General features: G+C 36.8%; 1 protein-coding gene across 13 annotated transcripts in view; it reads right to left on the bottom strand.

The window, feature by feature from the left end:
* PLEKHA5 (pleckstrin homology domain containing A5) overlaps nucleotides 1-16,835 on the bottom strand; it is a 173,469-nt gene that overhangs the window by 66,077 nt on the left and 90,557 nt on the right. For all 13 annotated transcript variants that reach the window (XM_064515670.1, XM_064515736.1, XM_064515685.1 and 10 more), the window contains 2 exons: nucleotides 6,843-6,926; nucleotides 5,727-5,847 (listed from right to left, as the gene is read on the bottom strand). In XM_064515670.1, coding sequence (XP_064371740.1) covers nucleotides 5,727-5,847; nucleotides 6,843-6,926 — 205 coding nt within the window. The remainder of the gene's footprint in view (nucleotides 1-5,726; nucleotides 5,848-6,842; nucleotides 6,927-16,835) is intronic.

The following is a 16,835-nucleotide window of genomic DNA, read 5'->3' as shown; positions in this document are numbered from 1 at the left end:
CTCTAGGACCTACTTTGAAGTCTTTTGCCCTGTAACTCCAGAGCTTATTTCTGTTGTTGACTGTACCTCTCACATCCTTATAGCTACACAACGATCATAGACGGTTAAGAAAAACAGAATAAATAACCTATCTTGGATATCATTCCTCTTCCACATCAGAAACCAAAAGAAATGGGAAGAGGCATAAAGAAAGCTACAGGGCTTTGCCATTTACACTTCATTCTTTTACATTTTCTTTTACATTTAGAAAGTTTGTTCTGCGATTAAAATAGCTAAACATTTATTTGTGTTTTAAATTCTGCAAGAATTGGAGACGCAGGGGCCAAGCAATGTGGCAAGGACAATATCCCATTCTGCAAAAGTAAAGTTCAAAATAAGTTTTTCAAGCTGCGTTCCTGGCTCTGCTCCAAATCCACCACTTTAATTTAGACAATATAACCCTGTGCTTCAACTACCCCCTCTCTACCACTGAGGCATTCAGCTAATGATAAGGTTATGCAAAGTTCCCTAAACGAGATCCTCAAATAGGAAGGCTAAGCAAATATGCTCCCTATCAGTTTGTGTTGCAAATTAGGGTGCAGGGTTTCTCTGTGGAAATTCTTTTTCAACATTCACCACAGCACTGAGCTGTGTTTTACACATGCTTCAGAGCAAACTCCACAGTGGATTAAAAATTCTAAATTGAAAACGGAATTCAAAATGACGGGCAGCTTTTGCCAATAACACCACTCCATTCATTGAAGAATACACAATAGCTTAGTCTGAAAAGAATCATGTTACAAAAACTTCCATGGCGTCATAGATTTAAGACAAACATGCATAAAGCAAAACAAGGTTGTTTTGTCTTTCTTTTTTAAAGAATCAGGTGGGGATATAAAAGAATAGGGTGTCTTTAAATTCACTCGGAGATACAGAAATTTGACTGAACTCAGTTTGGAAAACAAAACACAGCAAGTCATTGAAAAAAATAATTCAAAATAAAAGTTCAAATCTTCATCATTTTCATCTGGAAAATTCTATCATTGCGTAAGGGATGAAGGTTTGTAAGCTGCCAAGATAAATTAACAGAATTGATAGCTCTATAGCAACATTCCAAAATTTGGATGGCTCAGATTATGAAGCCATAAAAAAGAATATACAGAGAACCTATAACAATCCAGAGCACAGAAGATTAACTCTACATCCAACTTGCATGGCACTATAGTGGCACATCACACAAGAACTGCTTCAAGACACTGATGAGCAATTTATAGCACTCATACCTGCTCTACTATGTGGTACTAAAGGTTCAAAAACCTCTCAGGAGTGTTCCAGATCTCCTGTGTTTGTAAAACGGTTAACGCATTAGGGATGCTTCTGAAAACACAAACCACCTTAGTACTACTAGTATCGAGTCTGCTAACAAATTCAGGTCATTTAAATACACTTCTCTTCAGCAGGTCTGATAACAAACCAGATTGTCTCCAGTTTCACCGAGCTCAGAACAGAATTTAAAAGGGTTAATTATACATCTTACCAACCGTGAACACAAACTTCCAGTAACTGAACAGAGCATCACAAGTGTTTTCTAATTTCAGTTATAATGACTCATGCCATTATTTTACCACACTCCGCATAAAAAGAGTATCTGTTCACAAGCAGTTCTGAGCCTCAGGACAGTAAGTATTTTAGGATATTGGAATATCAGAGGAGTATATATAAACTAATTATCACTCCTTAAATGTGTAAAATCATATCCTCCTCTTTCCCTCCTCTCATCATGCCCGGGATCCCCTGGCCATCTTATGCTCCCTCATACACACATATCTAACATATCTCAAACTGGGGAAACAGGAAAAAAGGAAAGGAAAAACGAAGGGGTTCAAATACTTTTCACCCTACAGCACTAAAAATATAGCCCATAGGACATATTGCACAGCTCTGGCTTCTGAAGAAGGCAAAGAAAGTCGTATCTGGTACCATCTGACCCTGTTCTGAGGAACAGTCCCAGCTGCTGTGACGCCTCTGAAAGCCAAACCTATGGGACCCAGCAGAGTTCAAGTACAGAGAAAGAAAATACAAAATCCAGCCTTTCCCCTACCTGGAGAAAACAAAGACTAGCAGGGTTTTGAACTCTGTGTGACAGATTAGTCAGCACCTGGGGCTGCACACTCAATTACTCTGTAAGCTGCTCTCCACCTAGCTGGTAGGTGACACAGAATTTACTGAAGTTTCTTTCCCAATTCTAGAAGTACTAAATTTATCTATAAAATGATCTTTGATTAACACAAAAACAGATTAACATAGAAGTTACTATTTCTATACATTGAAAAAAGGCTTGAGAACCTTACTGATAAATAGAAAATTCTCTGCCTAAGAAGTCAAAAAAAAGGGAATCAAAATTTTTCTCATATTCAACTTAGGTTTAAAAATGTGTTTCTCGTTTTTAAGGCTTAGATGATCTTCCAAACCACAAACCAACATGATGCTGCCTTCTTGACTTTGTAGACAATTTCTATGCCTTCCACTACTGCAGTTCTCCATGAACTGCGTGGGTTTCTGCCTCAGCATTTCAGTTTGCATTGGAATGGTCTCCCAGTCATTCCCCCTGACTGTGAGCTGGTTTGCATTGCAGGCCAAACTCGATTTCTCTGGATAGAACTAAAATTGAAGCTGCACAAGGAGCACTACTTGACTAGCCTGGAGTTAACCCACCAAAACACAAGTAATGTTTTTGCTCTACACGTTTGATCCTGTATACACGCACACACACACACCTCACAACTATTACTCTAAAACTTCTGACTAACCTGAAACCTGATGTAACACACATGGCTATATCTAAACTCTCCATTTAAAGCTGGACTGGCTTGAGCACTCTATGAATAACTAGAAACAAACTGCCCCATGTCCTAGCTGTAATGGAGACATGAGGAGCTCTGCAGCAATTGTCTTAGGCTAACACTCCATTTCAGTTACTAAGAAAAAAATCATTAGTGTTGGTCCGCTGATAGTCAGGACAATCATGGAGAGCAGAGGAGAGGAGCTGTGGAGGAGCACTGGTTACATTGCTTATTTTATTTACACATTAAAAAGCTGATATCCTAAATGCAGTTTCAGGACACACAATCATATTTGTCTAGGTAAGGATTTTAACTACAAAATAAAAAGAACTGCAACTGCAAAAACTACTTCTTCATTTTAAAAAGAAGGCTGGAAACATACACCTCTTGTAGCAATCAGAAGCCTACAGAGATCTTTCCTGCAGCCAGAGGTCTGTGCTAGTGACTCCAGATTTAGAAATACACTTCAGGCTAACAGGGAAGAAAGCAGCACTTAACAGAGCACTCTGATCAGAACTTTACTGTATTATTTGGCCACTATCGTCTATATACTGGGGAAGGAAGAGAAGAATTGTACCAGGGAGAGATTGGTTTTGCCTTACCTCATCTTTTGTATTAGCCTCGGCAGGAGCATTAGCCTCTAACAAGTATTTCTAGCACAAATGAAAAAAGAACATACTTCCACATCCCTCAACTATCCGAAACTTTAGTTGTACTACAAAAACTTTTATCTCAATTTCTCATTATCTTCCAACATTAGATGTGTTCATCACTTTTCTCTGCAAACAGAACCACCTAAAAAAAATAGGTGTGGCAAACACATGGAGCATCCTTCTGTGCCGTAATTCACTTTCCTCACCAGTATCTTACTTATCCTTTCTTCTACTGTAATACACAGAACCTCCATATATTATACTAAAATTTTGACATGATAGCCGAAGAATTTCAAGCTCTACTGTTGGAGATGAACGATAAAAGCATAGAAGAAAATTAGTTGTGGTGTCCAGGTACAACCCGTGGGTGATTTCTAAACCAGTTATCTTTTTACTTAACTTATTCAACCCGTTAGTCCTAAAGAGTCACCAAAAAGGCTGACTAATATTAACTGTGGTTCTACTTTGCAAATATTCATCTCCCGAAAACAAAACTATTAAAATGATGTAACAGCAATTCAGACAAGTGTACATGTGAAACTGATGAACAATAATTGCGCATACAGTCACATTAATCACATTAATATTTTAAGTGTATTTAATAATTGGAATAAGGGTTAGGAGCAATGAAAAGTAGCACAAAAGCCTGTATTTCTTTAAAATATAATTAATTTCCACAGGAAGCTAAAGTATCATTAATCAAAAAATGTAAAGAAATTACAGTAATTACCCTGCAGCAATCTCAAACTTCTTTCTAAAACACTACAAAACAAACATGCTAAAGGGCATGCTTTTAACTGCTCATTTGAAAGAGGAGTGTGAAAATATGTTTGTAAAACGTGCTCCCAAACTGGAATTCATTTCCTACATTTAACCTGAAAGCACTTCCTAGCCAGTTCTGTTCTAACTCATTTTCTATGTAACTGTTACTGTAATCAATGTTACCATGACTTTTTCTTTTCTTTTTTCTTTTTTTTTTTTTTTAAACTGGCTTCCCTGAATGGACTTAAAAATGACTTTACTGAACTTGAGACTATGGACTTTGTTACTGTTTACAATTCACCTGTGACTCTTTCTTTTCCAGCAACATTGATAGATTAAGGCTCTCCTTGAAAGCCAGGGGCCTTTTCTCATTAAATAATGGCTTTCGAATGTAGGTCGAGGATTGTGCCTGGCTAATGAGACATTTGTAAAAACAAAAATAAATTTCCAAAATACACTTAAAACAGCTTTTTCTATATGCAAACTTACAGTGTTTCCTTTCTATAACATGAAAAATCAATTATTTCTACCCAAGCTTTCTAAAATTAAGGAATCTGAAGACACTCCAAACTATATTTTCTCTTGCAGACTGAATTAATCTGCTGCACTTTTCAGAATTAAGGTTTTCAATGCTTAGCAAAAGTATAAATTTTTTTTTTAAAAAGTAGAAGACATTACAAGGCTCTTGCCTCTAATCATTGACCAAAGCTGTCAACTTGGTGTTCTAGTTTTTTCAAAAGATTACTTGACTGTTAATGACAAAATACCTACTTATGCAGAAAGTGCACTTTTCTTTTATGAAGGCTCTCCAAAAAGGAAAAAATGCACACAATATTCTCACCAGCTTAGTCCAATAATCTTAAACTACATATTTTGGAATCCATCACGTAGATAAACATCTGCGGATTTACCTTAACCTTCCCAGAGGTCAGACAGAGGGAGAAACTGGGACACGATGAAGCTAGGGAGCCTAGGATGGATATCCAGGACTTCTACTTCCTGCCCAGTGACTGCGAGTCATGATGAATGCGCTTAAAATCCCTACCACACGGTCAGCACCCATCTCTCTTGTAACCACTTACAGACAATTGTAGTTTTCTGTATTTTACCTGAATAAATCTGGTCAGTTGTTTGTACCTCTAGCAATTGCCACAATGATGCTTACCCAGATGTCTGAGCAGTCACTTAAAATTTTGCTGTTTCACACTTATTTGATTGGAAAGGTTAGATTTCATAAACAATTTAAGTAGGTGCAAGTCACAAGATCCACGATCTCTGACAAAAATTGCAGCTTCAGTGATAATTTGTTTCAGACACCTCAGTTTCCAAATTAAACATGAAAGGGGCCAAATGCCCTAAGACAGATATATGCTTTGTTCTTCTTTTTGGATGGAGTACTAATAACAAAGTTTCTCTGTGAATAACACTAGTACCTTATGAAATAACTGAGTATTTTTACTTTTAATTTAATTTGGACACAAAGACTTACTCTGCCCACAGGGCTCATCGGATGAGCAGCATAATCTGATGTCAAATTATAGTTAGTTGCTTCACATATCATGCTTACTGGTCGCTCTTTCTTTTCTTCAGATGTCATAGCTGCAGCAGTCCTGAAAACAGAATATGTAATAGCACTAGAACATGCTGTGTGTGCAGACTGCTATTAAAAAGCATTCCTAGATGTTGCCTAATAGGAACTGTGTCCTACTTTTCCTACTTTTAAGCAGCTCACATTTCATTGTAAAGGTATCTGTACTCTGTTTTAAAAAGGCCATTAAATTATATAGCAAAGGAAAACTTAAATTTATCACAGATGAAATCTTTATTATTTTAAGGGGTTGGTGGGAGGGAAAAAGGCAGTTATGAGCATGAGGTGGAAAGAAATGAGGGGGAAGAAATGCTTTTCAAAGACCCCATTTGGCTTTGACCCACTTGCATGAAAGCACTCATGTTTGTTTAGTTTCTCATATTCCAAGCCTCTCAGTCTTTACTCTAACCACTCTATTGCTGGTGTTGCAGCAATGGTGAGGAATAGGACACCCAATACCTGTCCACATATATCATCTTGACGTCAGGCATGACTATGATGTACACTTTCTCGTAGCATTTAAATTTTCAGGAAAGACTTTGCTGTGTATGCTACAAAATTAATGCAAAGGTACCAAAACGAGTCATTACTCAACTACTCAGAAAGTGTCTAGACTAGCCAAGAAGGCAGCCAAATGAGAAGAGAGTATTAGGCAAAATACAATAAATTAAATACACTTGATGTTCCCTATATGATTCAAAAATAGATCCCTTGTTGGTAATTTACTGCACTGTTTGAAAAAAAATAGGCTGTTTGCCAAAACTAGAGCTGAATAACTCAAGTGACAAATGGAAATCCACACAAAGATATACAGTGCAGTTCTATTATATAATCAATTGGGGCTATGGATTTTATCCTAAAAATCAGTATTAACTATCACTTCGGTATAATTAAAAAAAATCCTTGTACATACTTGGGAAAAATAAAGTTTTGCTATTAGAAATCACTGGATTGTACTGCAATATTAACATATTTTAAAACATATGTATTTTATAGCCTTAAACGGATGTCACTTACTGTTCATTCACAACAAAAATACAGTTATCCTGGGATGGCTGTCCTGTTACTGGATGTTTGCAGGTTACTTTTCGTTCATTATGACTGTGGAAGAGAAATAAGAAACTTATATAGACACTAGATATTTAACTTCTAAACTCAAGTATATAAAGCCAGTACATCAATTAATAAGCCCAGTAAAAATAATTACAAATATTTCATTAGGACATGTAACTTCATGTCTGTCTTCTTAACCTATATGCATACACACATTCATAAAAAGAATGATTTAAAGAATCAAAGAACTTTCATGAATACTCTGGAATTGGATGCAGATCATCTGGTTAATGTTTTTGACTTTAAACCCTAGAGCAGCAAGTGATACTAGCTCACATAGCATCATTGATAATTCACTCCAGCAAAGTCTTTATATATTCTTAAATGGGATTTCAGCTAACCAGGGGAAAAGTTACAGGTAACAAGACATTAACTATTCCACAGGGGTCAAATAACAATACACTACAAGCAATCTTCTTCTAGCTTAAAGTTTGATACTGCTCATTTAAAAATTTCAGATGATATGGATAAATTGACTGAAACAGAGTGATGCGTCCAATCGTACTTCTGCTCCTGATACCGATTCACGCAAGTCGCAAGGTCTCACAGCCCCAGTGGTGCTAACAGCGCAGCGGGGCCTGCCAGTGTGGAGCTGCCGACTGCCGCGGAGGCAAGATCACGAGAAGCAAGGGTGGCAGGACAGCAACGACCCCCCATGAGCGCTTGGACCCCAACATCTAGTGAGAAGGCAGCAAAGGTGTACTGCCAAAAGTTAAACCTGGTTCAGTGACTAGAAAGCATACAAGCAGAAATCACAATGAGAAAGGGCAATGAGCTCCTACCATGCAGATGTGTTATTCGGGTATTTCCTAACTGCTTCGTAACAAACTCACCTCTTTTATGCTTCTAATGCTTCAAATAATGTATGTAATCAAGAAAGTATTTTAGTATAATACAAAATAGTCTGCAATATCCAAAATCAACATTATAAACCATGAAGAAACGATAATCCCTTTTGATAGTATTTACTTCTGTAAAATAATCTACCTATCCAAAATACATGATAACAGTTTTTTCACATATGCAAAATATCTTCTACAACACTATGCTCTCTTTATCACAAGTTCTACCCTGCAAAACATTCTTGGATAGAGAACAAACGTGGAGGAAAAAAGTCTGCTTTAGCAGCCAGGTATCAGAAGAGGTGCAGAACAGAAGCTTCGAGTGCCATTTTCTCCCTAACAGCTACCTCTTCACTGCCTTGTGGCCTACTCTTTTTAGTTTTTTAAGCACAGCTCAGCTTGCAAATGTTATGCTTCCTACCCTTCCAGCTTCCCAAAACATCTTAGACTCAACACGGCGATCTCTACATTCCCCTGGTTTCTTGAAAATTTCTTTGGATCACGACCATTTGGCGATTTTAGAGCATGACTAATCCAAGTTCCCTCCATACAAAAGCCTAATACAGCATTTCCAGCTGCACTCCTGGTGTTTGGATAAATCAGCACAAACCTAAACTGCCAGATTACGCAGATTACCCAGCTCTTTGAACCTTTTTTATTTTTGCCACAGTTTATTGGAACTTTAAAATCCCAATAGTACCTAAATGGATGGGTGTTACGGACGTTAACTAATGAGCTAGCAAACTCTGGGACTTTATCTTCCCTCTAGATTCAGAAGAAATGTAAGTTTAGCTTCTAAACAAGCTTCTGTTATAAAAGCGCATCCATTCAAAGAGGCGACCAGAGAGAGACCCCTGGAGCATGCGTGTGCCATTCCTAATTGCCATGATCCCACAGTGCCGGTCCAGTGAAAACAGCCCAGACGGCAGAGAACTAAAATTAAAAGGATTCCTCATAAAACATCCGTTTTCTGTGATCCCTCTTTTTCCTAACTTCCCAAAAACTTTCTTTTCATTCTCCCAAACGTTTCACAAATTCTCACACCAAGTTAAAGAGGAAATGAAATTAAAAATAAAATAAATAAAATAAAAAAGGAAATGGACCAGCAGCGTGCAGCTCTGCTGAAATATTGCGGTCTTGCCCATGTTAAGCCTTCACAGCTGGCGATCAGCTGACATCAGGAAACATAAAAATAAGTCATTGGGACTGTTGCTCAAAGGCCACTGATACTCAGCGCTGCAACCGAGGCAGCACAGCCTATGTTTTGCACAAGCACAACTGGCACACGTTGACATGGGAACAGGCAGTCAGAGGTCCGAAAGGGAGGTCATATAAAACCAGAAGGAAAAACACAGAGTAGGAGGAAAAAAGGAGAGAGAAGGAGGGATGCAATGACACAGACATATGTAAGACTATTTTGATTCAATCTGAAGTCACATATACAGTCAGAATTCCAAAAATATCGAAATATTTTTGGTCAAAACACTGTCTTCCTTACTACTCAAACTAACGTCAAGATGTATAGAGGTGTAGCTGACATTTTGTCTAATCATAAAAAAGACAAAAAATATCAACATTCACATGAAATTCTGTGGGCCATAAAATACTTTTTCTACCAGTACGATATTTTTATAGTCACTTCATACTAAAAAGGTGAGGAAGATGAAGAACAATCTTTTCTTTATCTTCAGCTTTGATGCAAATGAGGTCTTACAAGGGATCACTGAAAATCCAACTTGTACTACTAAAAAGTATGACTGCTGTAAGCATGTTTAACTGGATAAATAGATTTTAAATACTTCCATTGGAAAACTTTATCATTACTCATCCAAAACACTGCATTTCTGATGTTAATTTAGCTCATATTTTGACAAGACTCCTCCAAATACTGTGCAAGATGTAGAGTATCTTGATAACTATTTTCATAACCCTCCTACGCAAGAGTAGGTGAAGGCATTTATTTTGAACTTAATCTTGCAGACTAGGACCAGCTTCATTAAAAGCTACCACTTGATATTCACAACCTTCATGACATTCAATTTAGACAGTCATTCAGTTATCCACAAAATTTCACTCTGGATGCCTACACAAGCTTAACATTTTAGATATTACTTTATAACAATACCTATCATTATTATACCTCAGTGGAAATAAAGCAAAAATCTTTTTGCTTAATATCAGAGAACTTTAGTTTTATATAACCTCCAGTCTGTAATTCAGACTTCCAATTCTGTATATTTATGTGCCTGTACTTTTACTATCTTGTAACAACTGAGTAATTCTGATACAAGCAGCTGGAAGCCAGTGTGTTAATTTGCTTGCTTATGCAGAGATACAGCCTCCAAAACATACAAAAATAATACTCCTCTTCCTTCTCTCTTTGAACTCTCCTTGATAACACCAGAGTAACCTGGGTAGCTATATACATATATTGCTGGGCTTATACCAAAGGATATAACTGACCCTTACTATTCGAGCATCCGTACTTAAGGTTGTATTAATGGTATGTTAAATGCTAGAGGCAAAAAGGGGGAAAAACTGCCTGTGTGTTTTATTAGTATTCATGAGCGTACTCTCCAGTCTCAGTATGTGGCATGAACTGTTGCTCATTAATATTTGCCACTGGGAGATGTTGGACTCCAGAAGTCAGTGCAGCTGGCTAAGATGACATTACAAACATTCATTTCAATAGAAAATAAATCATAGTTCTTGCATGTATCAAGGTAATATTCTGCTCTTAATCCTAGTAGTGGCCCTGGACAGTGACCTAGTATAAAAGAATAAAAATAAAAATAAAAGAAACCCCACCACACTAAAATAGCTCAGGGCCAGTTTCCATTTTCAGCTATCGCAGTGCAACACAACTGATATCAATTTATTAGGGCAATTTGACCTCTTTCTCATGAATTTTTAAACTTTTCTTCCCAATCCATTCCTCTGAACACTGCAAGTTTTGGCATCAGTTAGCAAAGAGCCTCACTTAGCTCAGCTCTGGCACACGGACAAGCCCTCTGAACATAAGGAATTATCTTTTTCAGGTTAAAAGTTCATAACAACCTTGAATTTGACTCAGGTTGTTTGCTTTCCTATCTTCTTTTGCATCCCTCTAGACATTCCTACTCTTTTTAAATGACAGTACTATTTTGCCTATTCTCACTAATGCTAGAAGCATTCAAAAAACCTTGGAGTTTTAATCTACTCAGTAAATTTACAATCAACAGCAAGCTTTTCGATAGCCAAATGTAATATAAGGACTACTAAAAAAAAGCAAAACAAAAACAAACCAATCTTCAAATAGATGATTCAAATAGCTTTATCCAGTTTTTTAGTAGTAACACACTACACAATTCCAGGGGCAGCACTTCCCAACAAAAGCCCTAAACGATTAAAAGAAACGACTGACTCATTATGACCAGAACCCCCTTTCAAAGCTAGGGTAGTCTAGCTATGTAGGGTAAGAAGGGAGAAAAGCAGTGATGAGAAGAGCACCCAACATGTTCTGCACAGGATTCCACCAATTTCCACATATACTAGAGCAGCATTAGAGCATCAAAAAGGCCAAACGCTATCGCACAAGCCTTGTGGGCCAAGGACTTTGGGCACAGCATTTTTTTTTTCTCTCTACTCTGGCACTTCAACTATGAATTAATAACTAAGGTACACAAGATATTAATGGCAGAGTAACTTGATATGATGCATGTAACTGAGGAACAAATATAATTGAGTTTAATATTAGAACAGTACATACTCCTATCTTTCCACTGCAGTCTTCTGAGACACATATGTCCATCCTTCTATATTGGCTAATAGCTAGCAGATAAGATACTCAGTTTTCAGATGTTTGGGTTTGGGATTTTTTTAGTTTTACCTTGCATTTTACAAGAATGCAGAATTGCAAGATGACTCCAAAAATGCTGTGTGCCAATATTTTGTTCTGATCAAAACTGCTAGGAAATCAGCAAATTCAAAATTCTGCCCAGTTTTGCCATTTTGAAATTGCTATAATCTTCAACTACAGTAGGATATTTTGGATTGGGAATCAACTCAGATACTGCCAGTTGAAACGGAACAGAAGATACGTGGTCCAGCCATACAGCAGGATGGACACAACTGAAAATGAAGGGTTAGACCATCCTTCCCCTGGAAAAGAGAAATTCACTGAGAAGTGGCAAGAAAGATCAAAGTACTAGAGTCGGGACATATGGTTTGGGGTCCCTCCATTGTAACATTTGGTTAAGTTTCCTGTCCTCATAAAAGAAAAGAAAAAAAAAAAAAAAAAAAAAAAGGAAGAGAAAGAAAAAAAACCCACACTGAGCTGGGCTAGAACTGTCACAAAGACACATCTGGCTTTCTCCCACTGAAATTAAAACTAGATGCCACTTCAAAGCTTCTCTCATGCCCTTTCTTTGCATACTCTATTTATATGCTCCTAAACGCTAAGGCCTTCTCATTTGCTCATTCTCAATGTGCCCATCAAAGCAAAGGCTGAGTTCTGCTTCACTGAAAGAATACAAACAAATCATAAAACAGGACACCACTTTCAACAAACCTCCCTATCTTTAATTTAGAAACAATGTTCCCTTTGACAAGTGAACACTGAGGGACATATTTCAGAAGAGCGGTATGCCAAATAGCTAAGGGTTAGAATAAATGTTAGGTGGCAGATAAGATTCACAGCCTGACAGTCTAATCTTTACCAGGCAAGCAGGCAGTCCCTATAAATCACTAACTTACTCAAGAAGTACACAAAGATACTTTACATGAAAAGCAGATTTATATATTTCTCATATAAGCTTCATTGCAAAATATAAACAAAAATTATAACTAAAGGTAAGGAGGCTAGGCAAAAATTTCAAAAGGAAGTTGTCCTCTCTATATGTATGCTAAAGTTTTGCATGGACATTTAAAGATTAGATGAAACTGGAGACAAACATAGGACAAGTCTGGCCCAGCTTTATTCAACTACTGAGAAGTCTTTCATTTCTGATCTACGGAAAAAAAATTACATCAGCAATTTTTACCTTATGTATTTGCTTTCTAATGTAAGAATGCCTCATTTCTAATTGAAAAAAATGCATTAACTTACAGTTATCTAATAGAAAGTTGCCTGAATTTGGAAAAAATGTAAGTAAATGTAGTCTCTGCACAACTGTTAGTAAGGCTGCGGTCTGTGGTTGTACTAACTCTTCTATTTTACTAAAACTGCAATGCCACATCGTACAATAAATAGCACATGCAAGCACTTTTCAGTCAGTACTGGCATACCCAACAATTATGAGCCTTTTTTCAATTAAGCTTTTTAAACAACAACTTTGGAAATCATGCTGTTTGGCTTCACTGGAAAACATAAGAATAGGGTAACTTCCAGCATCAGGGAGGCAGAACAAAAGAGGGTGTAAAGAGACAGTAAGTTTAAAAGCATATAAAGTGCCGGCAGACCTGTATAACATCATATAAGCTGCTAAAAACAAAGCATTGAGAATCTTTTGTGTACCCACATACATGGCTGGGTACACACAAAACAACCGATTTTCTTGGCAGACAGCGGAACACCCAACCTATGGCTGCTGCCATTTTGATCTACTAGGAGTTTATTTTTTCAAGCAAAGGGTCAATTCTCTTGATTTTTTTCTAAGGCATCCTTGGCTGTAAGCAAGGCTGTTACAAGTCACGGGAGGTTTGCTTTCCTTGTTGCTGCTATATTAAAAAAGCACTGGGATACCTCTACACAATGGACTGTAGTCCAGCTTTTCAATTATTTATTTCCCAAAAGATCGGGCACTACTGCCCTGAAATTGTAAGCCTTTCGTTCTATGGGATCCTTCTAAACCCAGACTTACATTCCAAAGAAAATACGGAGTGAAAACAGAGACTTTTGTCACCTAATTGGATACAATTAACAGGCTCTCATGAACTACTTCCAACAACAGTAACACTCCAATATAAAACAGTATCTTTCTTTGTATATGTTATGTAACTAAGCACAAATATTAAAAAGCCCTCTCAAAATGCTAGGATGGTATTTTGTAAAAATAGTGTATGCTATCTTACAGCTTGAGAAGCTTTTAATATGAAGTTGTTCTTTCTTACCAAGCAGTACATTTTTCAGAGAATAAAATTGTTACTGTTCTCAGTTTTGCCAAAACTTTGTGGGAGGGTTTGTTTCATCTGCAGAGCTAGCTCTCTTTGCTGCTAATGTTAGACCACTTTGATCATCAAACTCTAAAGACTGAAGTCACTGAGTGTCATTGAGAAGTGTTAATTAGGAGCTATTAACTGATATTTACTCACACATATGGTGTTAAAGGCTTTTGGAACCACAAACAGCCCTGACTTGAACTTAGATGGGACAAATGCACTTTGGCTGTGTAACTGCATGATCACCACAGCATCACTATACTTGGAGCAAGATATCACACTAAGTGCTCTAACTTGGGAATTAGAGAGACTTCGGTTTCCTTAGCCATCCTCCACAAATCTAATCTTGAGATTTCAGCAACTTGCTGTATAAATTTTAGCAAATGCTTTGACAGTTGCGTAACGACTTTAATATTCTCCTCAAAGCTCGCTAGATAGAAAGTTATCTCCAAAACATCTGTCGACACATATCACTATGCTCAGTTGTGCAAGCCTTGGCCTGCATGATTTATTACAGTGCTAGAAGCATAAATGAAACACATTGTTTAGCAAGTGTTAGTGAGGGAAACACGAACTTAAAAGGTAATTCTGATTTATGCTTCCATTCCAAGTTACCATGTGAAATCTAGTGTTACTTTGCAAGAAAAGCTTACTCTAAAAAGTTCCTTCGACCTCTGAGATTAAGATGCTTTTCAGTGATTATGTTTTGAATAAAATTGCTAGAGATAATGAATATAGGAAAAATCATTGCAAACAAATCAAACGGTTTAATACCTAAATATATATATATATATATATATATATATATATATATATATATATATAAAAATACATTAACCTTAATATCTAGCCTATGTAAGAAAATCTTGTGGTCAAAAATATTTTCAAAGGGAGTCGGATTGGGTCAGACTTCTTTTCAAGGTCATGTGGTTTCAAGAACTTAGGTTGTCTCCAATTATTTAACGTAATCTGAAAAAAGTCAGGGCCTTGCTACAATGTCTCAGTTTCCATTGGGCTTCAAACTACACCACGGTCACTTCTTTGCATGTCGCAATCACTGCCAACCTTGACTGTCCTGTCACTTCATCCAGCTTTCCGCACACACACCTTTCAGTTCAAAAGGGAACTCAACAGATTCAGTAATCAGATGACATAGAAAAATAAAGAAAACTTAGGTTTTCTTTCAGAAAAAAAGTGTGTATTTACTAACAAGAACAATAAATCCTACATGCATTTCCTCACCTGAGTTTCCTCAAGCAGTTGGGACCATTCTCTGATACAGAAGTGCTCCAGAATGGTCAGTAATTCCTCTTCTCCAAATGTGAATATTTAGCAAACTGTTATGATTTCCCCCTATTTATAGCCCCCCCTTTTATTTTTGTCCCACATATATCATGGGGCATAAAAATCAAATAAAATAATAATCAAGTTACTACTGCACTAAACTTCTCAATTAATATGGTCAACATACTGCCAGATTTCAGATAGCCACTTTGAAAGTAGATTGACCAATAAAGTGAATCCAGGAAAATGGATAAGATATTTAATAGGGCAAAGCAATACTGTAGATTCATTTAAAACAAAGTCTGGAAGTAAGTTACATGCAACTACTGAATTAAATATTATCCTAGATTTTCAGGATTATAGCTGTTATAACCACTGAAGGCTCCTTCACTGAGAAAGGCAAATGAACTGATAAGTGGTTTATGAACTTCCGTAGCATTTTTCCATTTGGTCATATTCTTCTACGTTGACAACATAAGGAGACAGTTACAAAAATCTAAATTTGGACAGCACAGATCCCCACTTTCTGATCCTAGTCCTCCATAGCTATCTCCACAGGCAATTTGAAATAAAACACACTTTCAGAGGACAGTTCAAACAATTTACCTCCAAAATGCAATATCAAACAGATCTGAAATTATATGGGGTGAATACCACCCTTCTTTGCGAAGTACAATTCTTACAATTCTATTAGTAAAATTTTAACAAAAACTAGTTCTAAATTATCCTTGCTACTTAAAATTTGCAATGTAAGTTTAGCAAGTTCACCTCTGATACCTGCTACTCGGACACCATTTTCATGTATTTTTTCACTGATACTCAGCTACTTTCCCAACAGGTTACCTGCATGTCTACTTTTGTTCACTAGTCTTTGCTAACTTTCCCTACATTTAGTCTCATGACCACCAGTTCTCTTACTCTTTCTCATAATTTTAGGAATTTCATTTCATCTCAGATTTCATCACATTGTCGTAATCTTTTACTTAAGGTGTAGACAAAGGAGCAGACTATGGATTTATAGCACTTGAACTATGGTCAACTCTCCCATTTTTAGTATTTAGCACTTACAAGCTCCCCCCCCTTTTTTTTAATTGGAAGACCACACAATGATTTAATTGTGCATATAATTCCTTTCCCAGATTCCCAATCATTTTGTGCAACTACTCCATGCTTTCACTGTCATGCATTCTTCCTCTCCCTTCTTCCCACTTTCTTGAATACTGGCATACCAACTACCTGTCACTGAAATAATCCCCATTTTGCGGATTCTCATTCACCTCAAAACACACATTTCACTTTGCTTCTACTGTTGCTCTCCTTAGATCTTAGCTGTTGATCATCCTCACTCGAGACTGCTTCCTTGTTTGTTACAAGATATGACTTGCTTTTTTCTTTTTAATAAACACTTTTATAATATAATCTAAACTCATTTAGTTCAGTCTCAAACTACTTACAGCCAGGACATCCTTTACAAGACACTTTCAAGCATAATTGCAAGAGTTACAGCACAACTCAATTGCTCCATTAAACCACTGCTGTAGAATCGTAAAGAGAAGTAAAGCTGCCTAATTTTATTGAGTTACAAATGGAATTTGTTTTCTTTTATTTCAGTAAAATATTACCTCCAACTTAA

Source organism: Dromaius novaehollandiae, chromosome 1 (genome assembly GCF_036370855.1).
Source record: "Dromaius novaehollandiae isolate bDroNov1 chromosome 1, bDroNov1.hap1, whole genome shotgun sequence".
Taxonomy (NCBI): domain Eukaryota; kingdom Metazoa; phylum Chordata; class Aves; order Casuariiformes; family Dromaiidae; genus Dromaius; species Dromaius novaehollandiae.
The sequence above is the reverse complement of the archived record's forward strand: the minus strand, read 5'-3'. Positions and strand labels throughout refer to the sequence as shown.